General features: G+C 35.5%; 1 protein-coding gene across 5 annotated transcripts in view; it reads left to right on the forward strand.

Annotated features, from left to right (window-relative positions):
• VPS13B (vacuolar protein sorting 13 homolog B) overlaps positions 1–17,950 on the forward strand; it is a 482,687-nt gene that overhangs the window by 218,774 nt on the left and 245,963 nt on the right. For 4 of the 5 annotated variants that reach the window (XM_075705900.1, XM_075705904.1, XM_075705901.1 and 1 more), the window contains one exon: positions 7,662–7,809. In XM_075705900.1, coding sequence (XP_075562015.1) covers positions 7,662–7,809 — 148 coding nt within the window. The remainder of the gene's footprint in view (positions 1–7,661; positions 7,810–17,950) is intronic. The other variant, XM_075705902.1, reaches the window with a different exon arrangement.

The raw sequence follows: 17,950 nt of genomic DNA on the forward strand, positions 1-17,950 counted from the left end.
AAGACTGAGGTGAAGAAGGCATTCAGTACCTCAACCTTTTCCAATAGGAAAAGAAGCTCATGAGTTTCCTGATTTAATATCAATGTGTATTCCCACAGGCAATGAAATATTTTGGCTGGCTCTTTTTTTAGCTCCTTTGCCCTCCTGCTCCTTTTCTTTCCTAAACTCAAGTGAACACAAGAAGTTAGTTAAGATTGCATAATCCTTATAAATCCTTACACATTTTTCAAACATGTTTTGTGTTGATTTCATATCTAACAGCTCTGAATAATGTACAAGCAAAAGAAAGTAAGTTGTTTAGTGTCAGAAAAAGGAAAAAAAAAACCAAAACCATGGATTCGTAACAGGGGCAGGAAGTGGTAAGGAAGAGATATTTGTTATCATGAGAGTATTTTCACCTCATCATCAGCTGATGATCTTTCCAGATAATCAGTGTAGCAAATATTACGTGCTGTTTTGTCTATAAAAGACATTATTGGTAGATTACCTTTCCTGTTTGGAGCACTGTACTGTATGTACAGTGTGCAGTAATCAACACCAGAAACCTTTGCCGGCTAATGAGTTAAAAACCAAAAAATGCAGAACACCCAAGACACAATATATATTTAAGTGCCAGCAATTGTTGGAACTGAGTTCGTTAAGCTATATTAGTTTATTCTTCAACAATACTGAGCTGAAATAACTTGAGTCTTGGTGCAGAGCAAAGAATAAACTTTATAAATCAAAGTACTGTGACTTAAAGTTCTAAACTTATTTTCAAAATCCTTAGTGTTTGACTTGTAAGCTAGAGACATCTTAGAGATGTTTTAATTCAGCACCTTCTGAACATCATGCCTGTTAAGATACTTACACCAATTGTTAGTTTAAAAGAAAAACCACAACCAGAACTTGCTACTTAATGTGTATGTTAAAAAAAAGTGAATTTGTCATGCCATCTTGTTATTAACCTATTACGTGATAGTTCTAATGGTTAATGGATTGATTCTCAGCTTTTTAGTACTTAATATGGCATGAATAAATTAAAAACTATACTTTTTAATTTTGCTCTCCTTTAATTCAAAACCTGAAGAATAGGTGAAAAGCATTTGGGAGGAAGTTATTCAATGGTAATTTTTTTTTGTACTGACATCTGGTGTCTAATGCCTATGAAACAGAAATACTAAGAACAGTTTAAAGATATCAATATTTATAAAGAATGTTAGGTGGTCACATGGGTAAATTTTTTGGATGCCAATGTTTTGCTCTTCAGCTCTACATTTTAAGAATTAATGCATTAAGAAGAAATCTGATAAAAATGTAATTATGCTGCTTTATATACAGTCCATGTGACTGCTCAATGGAAAATTAGTATAAGCCAGATACGTTGCACTCCATCCATATGTTCCACATCAAAGTCGCATATTTTACATTATCTGGGTGTTAAAAATAATCACATTTGTGGTTCCCTGAATTTGTTAGACTCTTATGAAATATGTTTATGTTACTACCATTTTTTTCAGTAACCGGTAATAATCCAAGAAGTTGGAGCAGCAAATTCAAAAGACATCTTACATACCCCGCTTGATGATTGATGAACCTATGCTAGATTTTAAGCAGGGTTTAAACTGGCACAGAAGTTTGAGTTGATTTTTTTTTTTTTAATGTTCTTGTATGTGTCAGCCAAAATTGGTGTTCATTTTTTTAAAATAGTTTGTGTGGATTGGTTTTGTAAAGTGAGCTGTATGTGTAGCAGCAGTAGATGTGTTACTGTAGTATATGCCCCAGTTGCTTACTTGCTGCTTTTTAAGAGTTCTTTAACGCAGCATATCTATAATATATGCTTAAACCCCTTGTGTTTCTTTGGTCTGAAAGCCCTGTTGAAAAGATATGCTCTTTAATGCTTTATGAAAAGTTAATTTGAACAGTATTTGGGGAAGATACTACTATAGAGAGTGACTTCTTGTATGTATGCTGTTTACTGCTTGTTAACATTGCCTCCCTACTAAAAAGCAAAATGAAACTGCATTTAGAGGCCTTGTTTCCAGTAATTTAATATTTTATTTTGACTATTGTTTTAAGATTTTTTTTTTTTTTTTCAGATGTGGCTTGTGACAGCTAGGCCTTATTTCTAGTAATTTTTAAATATTTTTAAAATATTTTATTTTGACTATTTTTTGAAGACTTTTTTCAGATGTGACTTGTTTTATTTTTGTAAGCCCATGGTGTTTTTAATATATTTATTCTCTTATAAAAGCCCATATTTAGCTGTGCACAGGTAAATATTTGAAGAGTTTGTTTTCCTTGGTAAAAAAGCCTTAGCTATACTTCTATATGAGACAGTCAGGCATGTGTACTTCTTGCAGTGAATATATGTGAGTGAATTTTTTTCTTCCCCCCCCCCCCAAATGCACATTACTTTAAAGCCTTCATGGCTTGTCAATACCTTTCTTATATTACTCATTTCTATGAGATAAAATTACTAATTTTAGTGAAGACTAAACTATTGAAAATGTGTACTTACACATATAGGTAGATGTACAATATAAATGTGTATGGCTGCATATTTCTGTCATTTTCTTTGCCTGTTCTGTATGCATGTGTATGTTGCTACCTGATTTAGTGAGTATTTCAGTAACAGAGTACATCTAAAAGCAGCAGTGCAGGGAGAACATCCTTAGTCGTATACAGGAACAACTAAGGAAAAGACATTGCACTTCTTCCAGATTCATCATGCTTTAAACCACTGGAATGTAATACAGCTACATGATTCCAGAATCCAAATTTCTCTCTTTTTTCATGAACATCTACACCACGGAAGATTGCGTATCCCAATTCAAAACACAGAATTTTTCATCAGCTGGGTAGGTAGATTACAGAATTGGTCATTAGGAATTCAATTTAATACATTTTTTTCCTGCTCATTTTCTCTTTTCTCTACCATTATCTTAGGAATTTTATTGAGTTATAAAATCCTTTCACTGCTTTATGGAAAGTTCATTGTGAGCTGAGGATATTATCAGCTCTTGATGGTGTGCTTTGGACAATTCTTCATTCAGAGGTCTGCACCAGAGGTGTCTCTGGAATGTTTGCTTAAGTTGTATAATTTTAGCATCATGACTTGGTCAGTAGACTCATGTAGAACAAGTAATTCCTCTATTTTTATCTGTTTTAGGATGACTTTTAAAATATTGCAGCTCTTTGCGTCTTTAAGAGCCGAACACTTCTGATAATGAATGGCAATGAATGAATGACGCAATTGTAAGGGTGAGCTTCAGTACCCGAACTTAAGATTTTTTTTCCATGTTGTAGCAAAGCTGACTGTTGAGGGTAGAGCTGTCTTGCCCTTCTTTAGTTCTAGTTTTTCTCTTCTACCAAGATAAATAGCAGGAAAGGCTTTGGTAAAACAAGCATGTTTCTATGGTAGACATAAGTATCTCCTTGGTATGTGAAGATTTCTCATATTATAATAGGTTTTGATTTTGAGATTGCTTGCAGGCCAAAAGCACTGTGTTTATCCCTGTCAGAATCTGTCACCTCTTATCCCAAGGAACACAATTAAGTTTCTGAAGGATGTAGGAATGAAGTTGCTGCTCGCTTAAGGAACTAAAGCTACATGGACTTGAACCTTATATCCTCTACTCTTTCAAGGCCCCTTGAAAATGCTGATAGAATGCCTTAATCAGTTGGTGAAAATGTCGGGGTTTTTGACTGACATCAGTTCATCGCATAAGTTTGGAAACATTACAGCTAATCAGTGTATGGTCTTTTATCCCAGCAGAGCACTTTTCTGAGCATACCTGAAATTCCTACCTGAAGGATTTACAGAATTTCATTTGAATTAGCAAGTTTATCTGCCGGGAAAGAAGGTGCTTTTGTGAACCCCAGGGGTTGGACATGCCTAATGTTTTTAATTAGGAATTAATTTAATTTTAATTAATGTAATGTTATTAGTTACTTTAATTTCAGTTGGGAACTAGGCCTAATGCCTGGTTTTGTTTGAGCTCTCTGAAGCAATTTAGGTGTGCCCATATATTGTTAATCTCAGAAATCAAACCAATGAAACTTAACTCTGTAGTCAAGCAGTGATTGTGATTTCATGCTATTAGAACTTGTTGCAAGGTGGGCAAGGCAGATCCCCCTTGCTGTGGGAGCTCATTCTGGCACAGCTTGGACAGTCTTGCAGCATAGGTAAATATTCTGCTCTGAGGCAGATAGTGATTGCATGACAGTGATCTTGGACATTCACAAAACACCATGTCTCAAGCAGAACTGCCATTTGTCCCCATTTCAAAGACTGCATTAATTTTTCTTCCTGCTTGCTGGTTGCGAGCTACTGCACTTGTACACATCAGTCTGTGTGCATGCAGCATCCACAGCATGGAATAGCTGGATTTGGTATAATTTCAAAGATGGTAAGCCATGTCTGGGCTGAGGTTTCTGAATTCAACATTTCACAAGCCAGTGCTTCATTTTTTTCATTTAGTAATAATATTTAAGTTCCTATCTTGGAATATCTTTTTGTCTTCGGTTTGTTATCAGGGAGGTGACTGTATAGGCATCCCTCAAATGAAAATTACTCATCTGCTCAGTTGGTCAAGTGTTCTTTAGAATGCATTTCACATGTTCCCGGATCTGCCTGCATCCTCTTCAGCCTCACACTTGTGGGAAGTTACAGTTCAGAAATAATATATTTAATTACCAAAAATCCCAAGTTATTCTACCTGGGGCAAATTTCCACTAGCCCTTTTTACAGGATATTTTAGCTTCAGTTAGTTGGCATATCTCCACATAAATCGGGAAATACTTGGGGCTTGGTATTTTTGGCAGGTTGATTTTTAGCTATTATTGTTCTGTGCCTTTCTCTGATTTTAGATCTTTATCAGTTCCAAAGTCATGTTGACCGCACAGTATGAAGTAAAATAAAAAACATAATCTGTATCTGTTGATCCATTTACATGCATAAATAGCATGTATGTATGTGTGTGTTTTGTGTACACATACTTAACATGGTGTGTAATGTGTTCGGTTATTTGTGTCAATAAAACTTAGATTTGGAAAAGGATAGCTTTCCTGTAGTTTTTAGCCACTGCTTAAAAAGTTAATTGTCATAATTATACTGGAAAAGTAGTAAAATTTCTTATTTTGAGTACCATGAATTATTATTAATCTAGTATTCAGTGTATAATAGACACAAAACATTATTGCATTGACAAAACTGTGTTCGGTATTCTAGAACAGAATCTGATTTTGACTTTGTGTCAACAAAACAACCTCATATAAATGTTGCCATGGTTCTATAACTTTATTAAATGTTCTTTATTTATCTTCTTTATAACACTACCGATTAGTAACCATAAAGCTTACATCCCAAGTAGGTGTGTTAAACTTTACTACATATTACTTTATAGCTAGCTTTTGGGATTCTTCTGATGAAATGCTTATGATAACACTTGCCTGCAATGTCTCCTTTCCCATCAGATTCATCTTCTCGTACAGCTGTGGGGCTCTTGTCATCTGCTATTTCCCAAGCCACAATTTCCTCATCAGTTTGTGGCTAAAACCCAAATCTTGATGATCCTTTTCCATCTAGTTCAACGTTGATCTTTCATCTTCTGCATTCTTTTAACCAGAAATCTTTTGCCAAAAACCTGACAAGATTGTACTGGGCGTCATCAACAGCAACATCAGGCTTGATTTCAGTGAGCAAAGATGAAACAGCTGTTTCATTGTCCAGATCAGCACTCAAGCACTCAATATTTGGCCATAATTTTTTCCAGCCTTGTCTGGCTGTGATAGCCTTGATGTTTTTCACTATATGACTAGTGGTGTAACTTATTATTATACTTTGCTGATCCTTTTCTTCAGTGGTTCAGAAATAGATACTGCTTCTTCAGACAGTATTTCCATCCTATTGTCTTATGTACTGTCTTGCATTGTCTGTGTTCATTCTTCAGAAACTCTTGCTTCACTTTGGCAAGTCAATGTTCTTGCAATGTTATGTCCAGAATTGCCAAATTATGGCTGAGCAGTTGCTGTCATGGGAAAGCTGCAGATGGCTTTGCCTTATGAAAGGTTCTATCAGATAAACTGCTCAATTTTGAAAATAAGTGATGTAAAGTGTCTGATGAACATCTACAAAACTTCAGACTCTCTCTCTGTATGCATGTAGGAAGTATTTCTGTGGTGTAAAACTTGTCTTTTCAAAACTGATGGGTTCTTTTGTTGTTGTTATGGCTAGAGGACACCAAAGTGGCATGTTACTGTATTCCAGAATGACTTTTTAGTGCTTTTGGAGGCAAAGCTGATGACTGTACGTTCAGAGGGAGAAGAGATGAGAGTTCTGTTTGTCATTGACATTAGTATTTTCCTATTAACTTTGAATACCACAGTATATATAAGTTGATTGTTTTCACTGGAGTAGGATTAAATAGTTGTCTTTCTTATTTTAATTTACTTTTATAGTGGAAAATGGTGAAGGCGTTTGGAAGTCATTCTCCTTCAATTAAATGATTTTTCTGTTTGTTTTGGGGTTTTGTATGTGTGCACGTGTTACACACTGCTTGATTCAGTGATCTGTTTTCTATTGGAGAAAATTTACAAGCACATTGCCTGCCTCACACGAATTTGTTTCCCACAGAGATTCCTAATGCAACGTGTGAGGTTTCTCATTACCCAGCTATATGGATTACATTTTCGCTCCAATACCAACAAAATTAAATTACACAAAAATTGATTAAGATGCATGTAATCCTAATGTCTGATCTTTAGAAAAAACTTTTGTCATCTTTAAATGATAACGCTCTGCAAAATCAACGGTAGAAATATTCTGCTTTTGTCAACTGGGATACAGCTACAATTTATGTAGCAGCTAATGCTACAGCAAAATGTTAACAGCCAACTGTACAGCAAAACTGAGGATCCGATTTTTTAATGATTTTGTCTTTTCTAGCTAGTGTTAATAAAAAAGTAACAACAAAGCCAATAGACTGTATTCATTCGTGGACCTCCAGTTCCAGAACCCACGTGGATTAATACATGTCACTCTTTTCTAATCTTAAAATAAGGATGCAGTCCTTCAAACTAGATTTCAATGCCTTCAGTTTTGTTTAACAGTGTCATATTTTGAGCAGTTTGTCATTCATTGATATGCTTGAAGGACAAAACAATTCAAAATCAGTGGTGGTCAGAATTAAATTTTATATTTAAAATGTGAGGAACAAATATAATAATGTATAAATAACTGCATCTTTTCTTTCAAAGTTTAATAAAGGTTGATAAATTTCTTTGCAAAATATTATGATCTTCATATCTGGCTAAAATTTTCCAGTTTCCTTTGAACATTTAGATCATTATTTTGCTTTGGTGATCATCCAGGTTTATTCATATGCATTTTGATTGGCTAACAAGCATGGTATTTTAAGTTAATAAATTATATTTCACTTTTTTGTTATCACAGAGCTTTTCTTCAGACTAACAGGACTAAAATAAAGAATTAAAAGTGCAAGTCTGAATATAGCATTTCATAATTTGTTTTCAAAATATACGTGCTCCAATCATTGTTTCAGGTTGTCTTCTGTACATTTCAAAATATGTGGTTTAAGACATGCTTCTCATGACAATGTCATAATTCAATATTAATGTGTTTTGGTTTTGAGTGGTTCACAAGACACTTCTTTTTCTAGCAGTCTGTAGGAACTGTTCCACTTGGTGCGTCAGTAACTCGAAAAAAAGAGGATGAAGTATCAGTTGGAAGTGCACCTTTGGCAAGGCAGCAATCAAATCAAGCCTCTGAGTATGCCAGCAGTCCTGTCAAAACAAAAACAGTAACAGGTATGATCACTTAATTGAAACTAGCCATTCTGCCTTTGCAACCTCCCTCAGTAACATGTGCCCCTGATAGAACAGCATCAGCTGTGCAAATACTGTGGAGCAACTTTCAGTTTTAAAGAAATATTCTCCCAGAAAACCAAAACTTTTTAAATGAAAAATAATCAAACTTGCAATTTTGAAATAAATGTTTCATTTTCTTCTCATTTTTGTTTAGGTTCTATCTTTGGGGCTGTGATAGTTTCATGAAACACATTTTCTAAAATGAGATAAAGGAGATGTCCTTTCAATAGTATATCTGCTACTTGCATTGATATTTAATATTTTAGTCCATAATTTATATCAGACTTTATACACTGTGATTAATCTCTTTGATTACAGTCAGTCTGTTCACATTGTTTAAAGTCTGGCACGTATGGAAGTCAAGTGCATAAATGGTTAAAATTCACTGTTTTCAAAATCATTCTCACATAGAAAATGCATTTGTTGGCACTTCTGTTTTGGATGTTCAAGAAATTATTAAATTTAGGAATATTTTCTGGACACTTAAGAGTGCTAAAGTTAAACTTTGTTATCACTAATCAAGATGATATGGCTTTCTGGGATTTTCTTGGCTATTTATTCATATAGTGCTGTTAAGTGGTACTGTAGGAGATCATCTATTACTCTGCAAGCAGTAGAGTAGGAGATTATCCCAAAACAGTGACTGTCCAGCTGAGACTTTTAGTAATCCTTCTGAAATACACTAAACAAATTCTCTTTTCCTCTGCACTGATGTTTATTTCCTGATAATCATGAAGTACTTCAAGATGTTGTCTGCTGAAACTCAGATTACAATCTTGTCCCTTAGTGGTAGGGTTAATTGTTATTTTGAGCTTAAAAAGGACTAAAACCAGAAAATCTGTTTGCTGAATATTATGTGGGTTGCCATGTTATCATTGGTAGTAAAATAATTGATTCATTTCAAAGACTTCTTTCTATTTCATTTATGAATATCCTTTATTTTTCCCATTTATCCTTTTATTTTTACCATCCATTTATGAGTTTCCCTTATTTTTGCCTGTAATGAAAGTATCCTCTTCTTTTAACTGTTTATCATCTGTTCTGCTATATCAACATCATAAATGGTATGATTTCTTTCTTCTTGAGGTTAATGCCACCTGTGTCTGTCAACAAAGCACAAAGGTGTAATTCATGAGAGAAACTTTTGTAATTTTGAATATTTGACATTCAAAAAAAATATTTGCATGAAGAGATGCTAGATTAGTTTCTGTTAATTACCAATTTATATGAGTATGCATGTAGTTCGCAGAAGTAGCTTTGCACTTAAGTTTTGAAAATTAGTGTCTCAGTCTGGTACCTGCTCAGCTTGGTAGCCAGTTTTGATCTTCAGCCTTTGTTATTCTTCACGTTGAGTATTATCTTTTTTGCAATAATGATCACACCAGAATAGTCTACGAAAAGACAGTGTTATTGTTCAAAATCTAAAAATGCCATGAATGTCAGTTTTGCTTTTGTTTTGGGTTTTGTGTGTGTGAGTGCACAAATGGTAAAACAAAATGATAAATTATAAAGGATTTCTTTCTTCCACTTTTTAATTTGAAGTCAACATCAAGATGTGTTTTCAATTACTTAGTACAACACACATTGCTGCAAAAATGAAAATGTGTTTTTTAGGTTTCATTTATGTTAGCTACCACTTACCTTACTCATTCAGTTTATCAAATAAGTTCTAGCCTAAATGCTGGGGTTTTTTTGTGACTAAGCAGATATTTGGCTTCTCTATAAAACAATTTCATGGCGTAGAGTTTGATACTAATAATGAAAGGTGATAGTACTAATTGTCTCAAGAGATAACATTGACTAAGCATTTTCTTTTTTGAATTAGAAGCAGTCTTTTAAAGAAGAGATTACTAAATTTGGTTTAATTCTTAACTGTTAAAAATTTGTTGAAAAAGGTTACTGTTTCTTTAAGTGAAGCTACACACATGTAGCAGAGGGTCTTTGTTTGTTTGTTTTTAAGATGTAGTGTGCCTGACACTGCTGGTTCCAAGGCTAGCCTGTGTTTTAAAATGTCTACCTATTTGTTATGCTCTGCAGATAAAATGCCAGGTGTAATATACCTGAAGTATTTGAGATTTACATGCAAAAAATGGGGAATAAAAATATAAAATGAATGCCAAAGAGCAAAAGCCTTGTATACTAATGAAATTATTTAAAGGGATGCTATCTGTCTGCTTCAGTAGACCACACAGATTTCCCTTAATTAAAGAAAGAAAGGAGAGCCATGTCACACTGCGGTACTTTGCAGGCTTGTTCTCTGTATAGCCTCCTGAAACTTCATGCGATGTTAGAAGATTTTCCCGTGGAGTTCATCTTGTGCCCTGTTTGTCAGAATTGGCTTTGCACTGGAAGACTTAGGGGACGGTAAAAACTAACATGTATGTCATGTCTCAGAGAAAAGTCTCTGCTTTGATTACAAAGCCACCAGTTACAGCGGTTAGAAAAGGTGAAACGGATGCAAGTGAAAGGTGAGATCTCATTCGCAGAGAAGTTTCAGTGGATCCTTTCTCTCACAATTTGTTTCTTTATAGGTATATAATGTGCTGGAATATGGTGAATGAGTGACTAGTTTATTAAACTAAAACTAGAGTTCCTGTGAGTCTTCTCCTTTCTAATTTTTGTGGGTCCCTTGCTCCCACAATTTTTCACTTTCTTTCCTTTCTTTTAATTGCACCTCCTTTCTGTCTGAGTTTTCTTTCATTATTTTTGTCACCTTTTTAAACCAGAAATACCACACTGGTTGTAGGTCTAGGATGTATAATGCTACCTATGCCACAAAAGCATTCTAGGTAAAAGGGGCAATGATCCTTGTAAGCCTCGTATTTCTCAATCATCAAGGGTCTAGGTACAGATGCTTTAAGTTGTCAAAAAAATGAGATTCCTATGTTGATAAAACTGAGATTCCTACATTGATAGCAAGCACATATGCATAGTCTTTGCAGATTGAGAGAGATTGTATCTCAAAATCGTGCTATTCAGGTGGTGATTTTGAGTTTATCCTTTTCAAGTCTAGCATGATCTCAGCAGTCACTCCCTTGAGAACTGCTGGAAACCAATCCTATGTATTAAATGAAAGCAGTTTGTAATCACAGCTGTAAAATGATTTAAAACATTGATCTTGAGTTCAGTTTATTAGTTAACGGCTGCTGAGACCTTGCCAAAAATGAAGCATGGGAAAAGAGGAAAACTACTATTTATATGGTATCTGTCTGTGAAAATCCAAGGTTTCTGTTCTTAAGTCTCAAATTGTAGTTATTTATAAATTTCCTTAACCACAGAGGCTTCAAAAATAGAGTAAGATAATAGAATATATCATTTAAATTTTGTTTGATGTGGCTGTGAACAAGCAAGGTGATAGAGAAAGAATATTTAAAAAAAAAAATAAAAGTAATAAGTATGTACCTCAATTCCTCCATCCACCCACTTCTCCCATTCTCAGCAATTCAGCAGTTCCCTTTTAGTTCAGTGATTTTGCAGACCCATAGCTACACATAGAAGTATAGTTCTTATGTGTGGATAGTGGCAAAATGATTGCTATACGTGTGTATAAATATGTAATATATATGTAGCATGCCTATACAGGAAGATAGCATGGGCTGCAGCAGATGGATAGGGCAGTCTTTGAAAGCTGTGCACGCTATTGAATAATGATTAAAGCCAAAGTGTCTGTTTTCACACATTCAAGGTGGGTGCTCATTCATTACTGAAATAACTTGTAGATTTCATTCATATTAAGTTATTAAATGACTATAATTATTTTCACTTTGAAAAATATAATAACATTTTCCATGCTTAAAGATGAAATTGGTTTTTTGGGGTTTTTATTCCCTGCCTCCTAGTGAAGTTGTTTTGTAGCCATTAAACTGAAATTTAATTTTGCCAACATGTACTGTGACATCCAACATTTAGCAGTGCTTGGAAGTAGCTGTGATATCCCAGACACAAATTTGATACTGTCTTGTGAGGTTTAACTCAGTGACTATGGCATCTAATTTTTCAGTAACAGTGGAAAAGTAGCCTCACACATGGCTCTTTAGTATGAGGAATGCTTTTAACGAAAGAAGCTACTTTAGAAAGGCTGAAAAGGTTATTAATTTTCTTTTTTTCACTCAGAATCCTGAAAGTTGACTTTTCTTATAGCCACAGGATAGGTAGGTAAGTGGAACTTAACACACCATCTAAGAAGTCACAAACCTTTCAGGTGGAGTAGGCCCCATAGCCTTTTACAATGGCACCTGAAAACTAAATGCCCTGTCCCATAACTGCAAGTACACTTGTTACATAAAATTTTGCTGGTCTCTGTTATGCAACAGCCAGGTATTTGGTCACGGTACAGGGGGTGACTGCATTTCAGCCATGTCGTGAGTGTACATCGGGGCATATGACAGCAGGCAAGTGGTTTTCATCACTAGGTCTAGTGCCCATGTCCAGAGATTGCTCCATTTTGTTGTCTGATGGACAGATTGCAAGGGCATTTGTAAAAGAGAATTAAACAATGGTGGGTTTTGGACAGCTTTTTTCCATAGGCCAGGCTGATCAGGTCCACAGGTCAGAGAGCGCACTGGTCATTTAATTCCACTACAATTGCAGCATTACCATGGAGTATCAGTCCCAAGTTCAAAGCTGAGAAGAGAATCCAGCATTGTTTCATTCTGCAGGAAGTGTATATGTGGTGTGTAAGGGTATGTGCATATGGAGAGGAAGATAGGACATGAAATTTTTCCAGTTTGGAAAAATCTCTTACTTGTCTTTCTGAAACACTGATATTTTGTTCTCTGGGACTATTGTTCTTACAGAGAAATAATTAAAGAGTCTTGAAGTTTCATAAGTGTTAAGTTACACCTAGTCTACTATTCATTTGTATTTCAAGCAGATGGAGGATGGTGTCATAACAAAGAAGTTCAAAACTCTGTCTTGGATGACTTTTATATTCTCTGTCCTGTATAAATTATCTGATTTCTAAGAGGGACAGAGCTCCTGTTGCCAATTTCTACCTTCTTTACCTTGCTTACTTATTTTCCCAGAGCTTGTAGAAACATAGTATCTTTGAGATATTTATCCTGTCAAGTTTGATTTAGGTTGACCAGAAAATGCAAAAGCAATTAGAGGACAAGCAAATGAGTTGCATGCATATGCATAGAATATAGGATTGCATAAGCCTTCTTTCCATAGGAAACCAGGCAAAGAAAGGTCCCCACCTTTCCTTTCAATCACTTCCCAACATTTGATAGTGTAGATATAATAATACACTTATAAGTTGGTGGTGTGGTTTAGCCCCAGCCAGCAACTAAGCACCACGCAGCCGCTCGCTCACTCCCCCTGCCCCGGTGGGATGGGGGAGAGAATCGGAGGAGTGAGAGTGAGAAGCACTCCTGGGTTGAGGTAAGAACAGTTTAATGACTGAAATAAAGTAAAACAGTAATGATAACAATAACAATATTATAATAATGATACACGAAGCAAGTGATGCACAATGCAATTGCTCACCACCCGCCGACCGATACCCAGACAGTTCCCAAGCAGCGATCGCTGCCCCCCGGCCAACCCCCCCCAGTTTCTATACTGAGCATGATGCCATATGGTATGGAATAGCCCTTTGGTCAGTTTGGATCAACTGTTCTGGCTGTGCCCCCTCCCAGTTTCTTGTGCGCCTGGCAGAGCATGGGAAGCTGAAAAGTCCTTGACTAGCATAAGCAGTACATAGCAACAATTAAAACATCAGTGTGTTATCAGTTATTCTCCTACTAAATCCAAAACACGGCACTGTGCCTGCTACTAGGAAGAAAATTAACTCTGTTCCAACCGAAACCAGAACAGTTGGTCATTAGATACTTACTGTAACTGTAACTTCTTGGTTGTTATGGGAAGTATTAGTAATTCAATTCTGAAAGCTTTACTCAAGTAATTCTTAAAATTCCTTGAAAATATACACGAGGTATTTCTGAACCGCTATTAAATACTTCTCCATAAAAGTGGAGAAGAGGAAGCTTAAATGTAGACATCTCTATTTTATTTAGACCAACTGATGCTGTGTTAGTAGTTTTTATTTGAAGTTTCACCTTAAGTTAATAAACTGTTGAGTACAGTGTAGCAGAATATGACCTGTACTGAGCAAAATTGGATGCACTTACTGATATTTTTTTTCCTAAAGTGCAGCTAGAATGCTGACTAGATTCATGCTAAAATGAGCTGTTGGAATGCAAAAAACTGGCAAATGTGGAGAGAAGTCTGGCTGGTGAGAAATCGGTGGATTATCTGAAGTGTTTGAATTAGTAGGTCACTATTTCTGCTCAATGAACTGAATGATTATCGTTTATTCATGCCTGCTATGAAATGTATGACTGATGATTTATTTGGGGAGGTGAATTAAATCAAATAGATGCTAAATAGGCAAGGTAAAATATAGGAATTTAAATCTGACACACATTTACCTAGGGTGCCTGAAAATACTAGGATTTTTATATTTCTATAAATGTGGTTTAGTTCTTGGAAGGATTATTTTAAAGGGAGGTCTCCAGGCACAGATGGTTTATAGTAACTTTTAAATGGCTGGACAATCACATACCTATTGTGAGTTTTCGTAGCTAGTAAAATATTTGACTTTTGTGTTATGGGCATGATTTCTTCAGTTCAGTGTGTGGATTTCAAAAACATTAGTAACACAAAGCCAATGTAGTATATCAAACATGCTTTCTGTATGGACAAATTCAAAGCTGAGAGAGAAAGAATGAGTGTTTATTTTTAGATTATATTGAAAAGACTAAGGAACTTTCAGGGTATTTTTAAAAAGGCAGAAAACAAGGCAGAATTCGTCCTGCATTTACCAGAAAAGTTCTTGCAAATCCAAAGGCTGAAATTCTTTCTTCATAGTACAAAATTTATTTGGAATGGTAAGTGATATCAAGATAAATTCAAGCATGGACGTCAGATGTGAGCACGCATACAACACATTCTTGTAATCACTAAAATAGTAGCTCAGTATAGTAGCTGTGAAAGACTGTTACTGATTTGTACGAAAGTGTCAGTCCTTTTTTATTTTTGTTCCCAGAACGAAATAGGGGTTTTTTTTGCCAGAAACAGTGCAGCAATCATTAAGAATTTGGTGGGAGAAAATGCTGACCATAGCCGTTCCCTAGCCAACCTCCACTTTCACACAGAAAGATCCTTTTTGCTTGCACAACAATGTTAATATCACATTTGTCTTTGTTTACTGACATATGTTTACTCTAAAAAAGGCATGTTGGATAAAAAGTCAAAAGCCTCCGTATTTTAACACTTACTCTGCTGCTGACTCATTGAATGACCGTTCTAATTTAGTCCCTACACCTCTCTGCTGCCATTTCCCTGGGTGTAAAGGACTTGCTCTGTCTAGTCTCAGGGACTGCGTGGCTCAATTATCATCTTCGTTGATAAAAGTAACGTATTATCTGCATCATTAGTAAAGTAGAATGCAAAAATGCTCAAAGCCCAGTAAAGAAATTATTTATGCAAAGGCTATTCAGTAAGTGGGCAAATATATTGCCTATTTTTATAAGCTTAAAAGGACTTCCTCCTGTTGCTTTAGTTACGTACTGCTTTTATTCTCAAGCATCTTGATGAAGAGTGCAGACTTTTCTACATACAGATCATCGTAGTCTATCCTTAGAAAAAAAAAAAAATCTCAGTTACATGAATAATTAAAATAGCAGTTATCCAGGAATGGGGGTATAGAGAATAACTTCTCTTATTATACTGCAGAAATAAAACGTGCATAGTTCTGAAACACTTCTGATGGATACTGGTAGTTCAGAAAATATTGTTAAATACAGTTTTGAGCATCACCTAATGGTGTCAACGGGCCTGCTACTTAGATTAATTTTTTATTTTTTAAATTGGATTGGGGGAAAAAATAGTACATTAAGATAGAAAGTATTTTTGACAAGATATTCCTCTGTGTTTTTGCAATTTCTTGTATATATATAATGTTTTAATATTAAATTGTGGAACAAAATTATTATATGGAAATGCATTCTATTGAGAACAGAATTTGTTTCTTTGGCTGTCATATATACACACAAAAGTGTGATGCATTTGTAATGCCTTCACATATCTCTATACCTAGACATATATGTTTAGTTCTGTTGAGTTGCAAATATAAAAATATGTAGACTAATGAGGAAAATTGGAATGCAAACCTAAGGACAAATAAGCTTTTCTATAACAAGTTTCACTGAATTTTTACTTTTGCACAGTATTATACATAGAAACCAAAACCTGCTGGTTTACAGAAAAGAGCAAATAAGTTTTAAGTAAGTGGTGGGGTTTTGGGGGGGGTAGTTTTTGTTTTGTTTTACATTAAAAAAAAAAAAAACTGCAAAAAAAGTCCGTCGGCCATTTAGATTTTTTTCAGAGTTGTCTGAAGTTTGAATTTTCTCCTTCACTGCATTTTAATCTCATTTCTAATCTCTTAGACCCCTTGATCAGTTCCTTAATGGCTTGCATTTGTTGCAAACACCTTGGGGTTTTTTGGTTTTATTTCTGATAAAAAGCCATATCTAATGCATGAAAACGTGAATAGATACTAAGAAATCCCAGTGAGTTGTTTGACACTATGGAGACTACTTCTAATTTTAGCGGAGGAAAAAATCTTTTCAGAAAGAGCCACATAATAACAGTATGCTTTCCTTCGATTTCTGTCTTCTTTTAAATACTATTAATGTTCACGTGTTTTGCTGTCATGGCCTCTTAGTAAATATGATTAGTTTGCAATAGGATTTTTCTCAGCTTAACTCAGTTCTGATGTGTGAGAAGCTACATGACAGATGATGTGATGTGGGAAGGAAAGCTTGCCCAGCTTGTTGAGGTCATATGATGGATGCATTTTGAGTACAGTTACACGATGGGACGGTGGAGAGACAATCCTACTGTAGGCTGCTGAACGCCCGTCTGTCTCTTAACCTTGTCTTTCAGTTGGAGCTCTCTGTGCTTTTAGGGATCACTGAAAGTACGGGTTTGCTTGCAGCAGGATAACCTTTTCGAACCAGAAAGAAGCTGCTGCCCTCTTAATGCACGGGGTATCTGAGGCACACAGTGGGCCAGGAGAAATGAGTCATCTGGTGCCAGAGGGATGAGACGTGATAGATCTGTACCACATACGAATTAGGAATAAGGTATTAGCATTGTATTTTACCTCCCTTTAGTTCAATTGCTAGCTGTAAGGAGAGAGGAGGAACTGAAAGCATGAGGCCAGTGGCAAATACAGGTTATCAGTAGTCCTCAACCCAGTAGTGGAAAATCCCTGATCTGTGGGATTTCAAGTGTCCATTTGCCCCAAATCTTCACACTTCAAAAGTTTTATTTTCCCTTTCGTGTTCCTTAGGTCACTGAATGTTAATAGCACAGCATAGCACCATTTTCCTTGAAGATCTTTTTATTTCTAAAACTTTTAAGTGTTTTATGGATCAAACTTCTGAAGCAAACAGTTCCCAGTAGGCTAAAAAACACAAAGGAGGAGGCATATGTCTATGTAAGAAAGACACCTCTATCTAGAATTTATACCTATAAGTCTTGCTTAGTGGCATCTCCTACAAAGAGAGTACGTTTATGATTAATTTTGCAGGATTGCCACTTGGAACTCCCTCCATACTTTAACCATAAATTGTGAAATGAATTATGAAAACTGCTGTTTGTAGTAGCTCAATCCTGATTGACCTGATCAGTCCTTTTTAAAAAGTCTGTTCATTTACCAGTGTGTGTTCTGAAATTGATGGTGAGTGTGGCAGCCTCTGAGTGATTCGTAGTTGATTGAAATAGTTGTGGTGTGTATTTTTACAAAAATACCAATCACACAATATGGGACTAGAAGATGAGAGTAGGAACACTTTATGTTCCTGTACACTGGCTTTCTTAAAAATTCAACTTGTACAACCTGAAGCAGCCCCCCTTCCATTTTTTTTTTTCCTCATCAGTTTGTGAGTGTTTCATAGAAATCATATTTTCTGTCTAGCTATTGCTCACTGGCTCCTGGCTTCAACACAAGGCTGATTACTGTGCCAGGAAATGTTCCTAGGTTTTCAGTTCAGTAGTAGCTGAGTAGCATAAT

The sequence above is a fragment of the Pelecanus crispus genome, chromosome 2, assembly GCF_030463565.1.
Source record: "Pelecanus crispus isolate bPelCri1 chromosome 2, bPelCri1.pri, whole genome shotgun sequence".
NCBI lineage: Eukaryota > Metazoa > Chordata > Aves > Pelecaniformes > Pelecanidae > Pelecanus > Pelecanus crispus.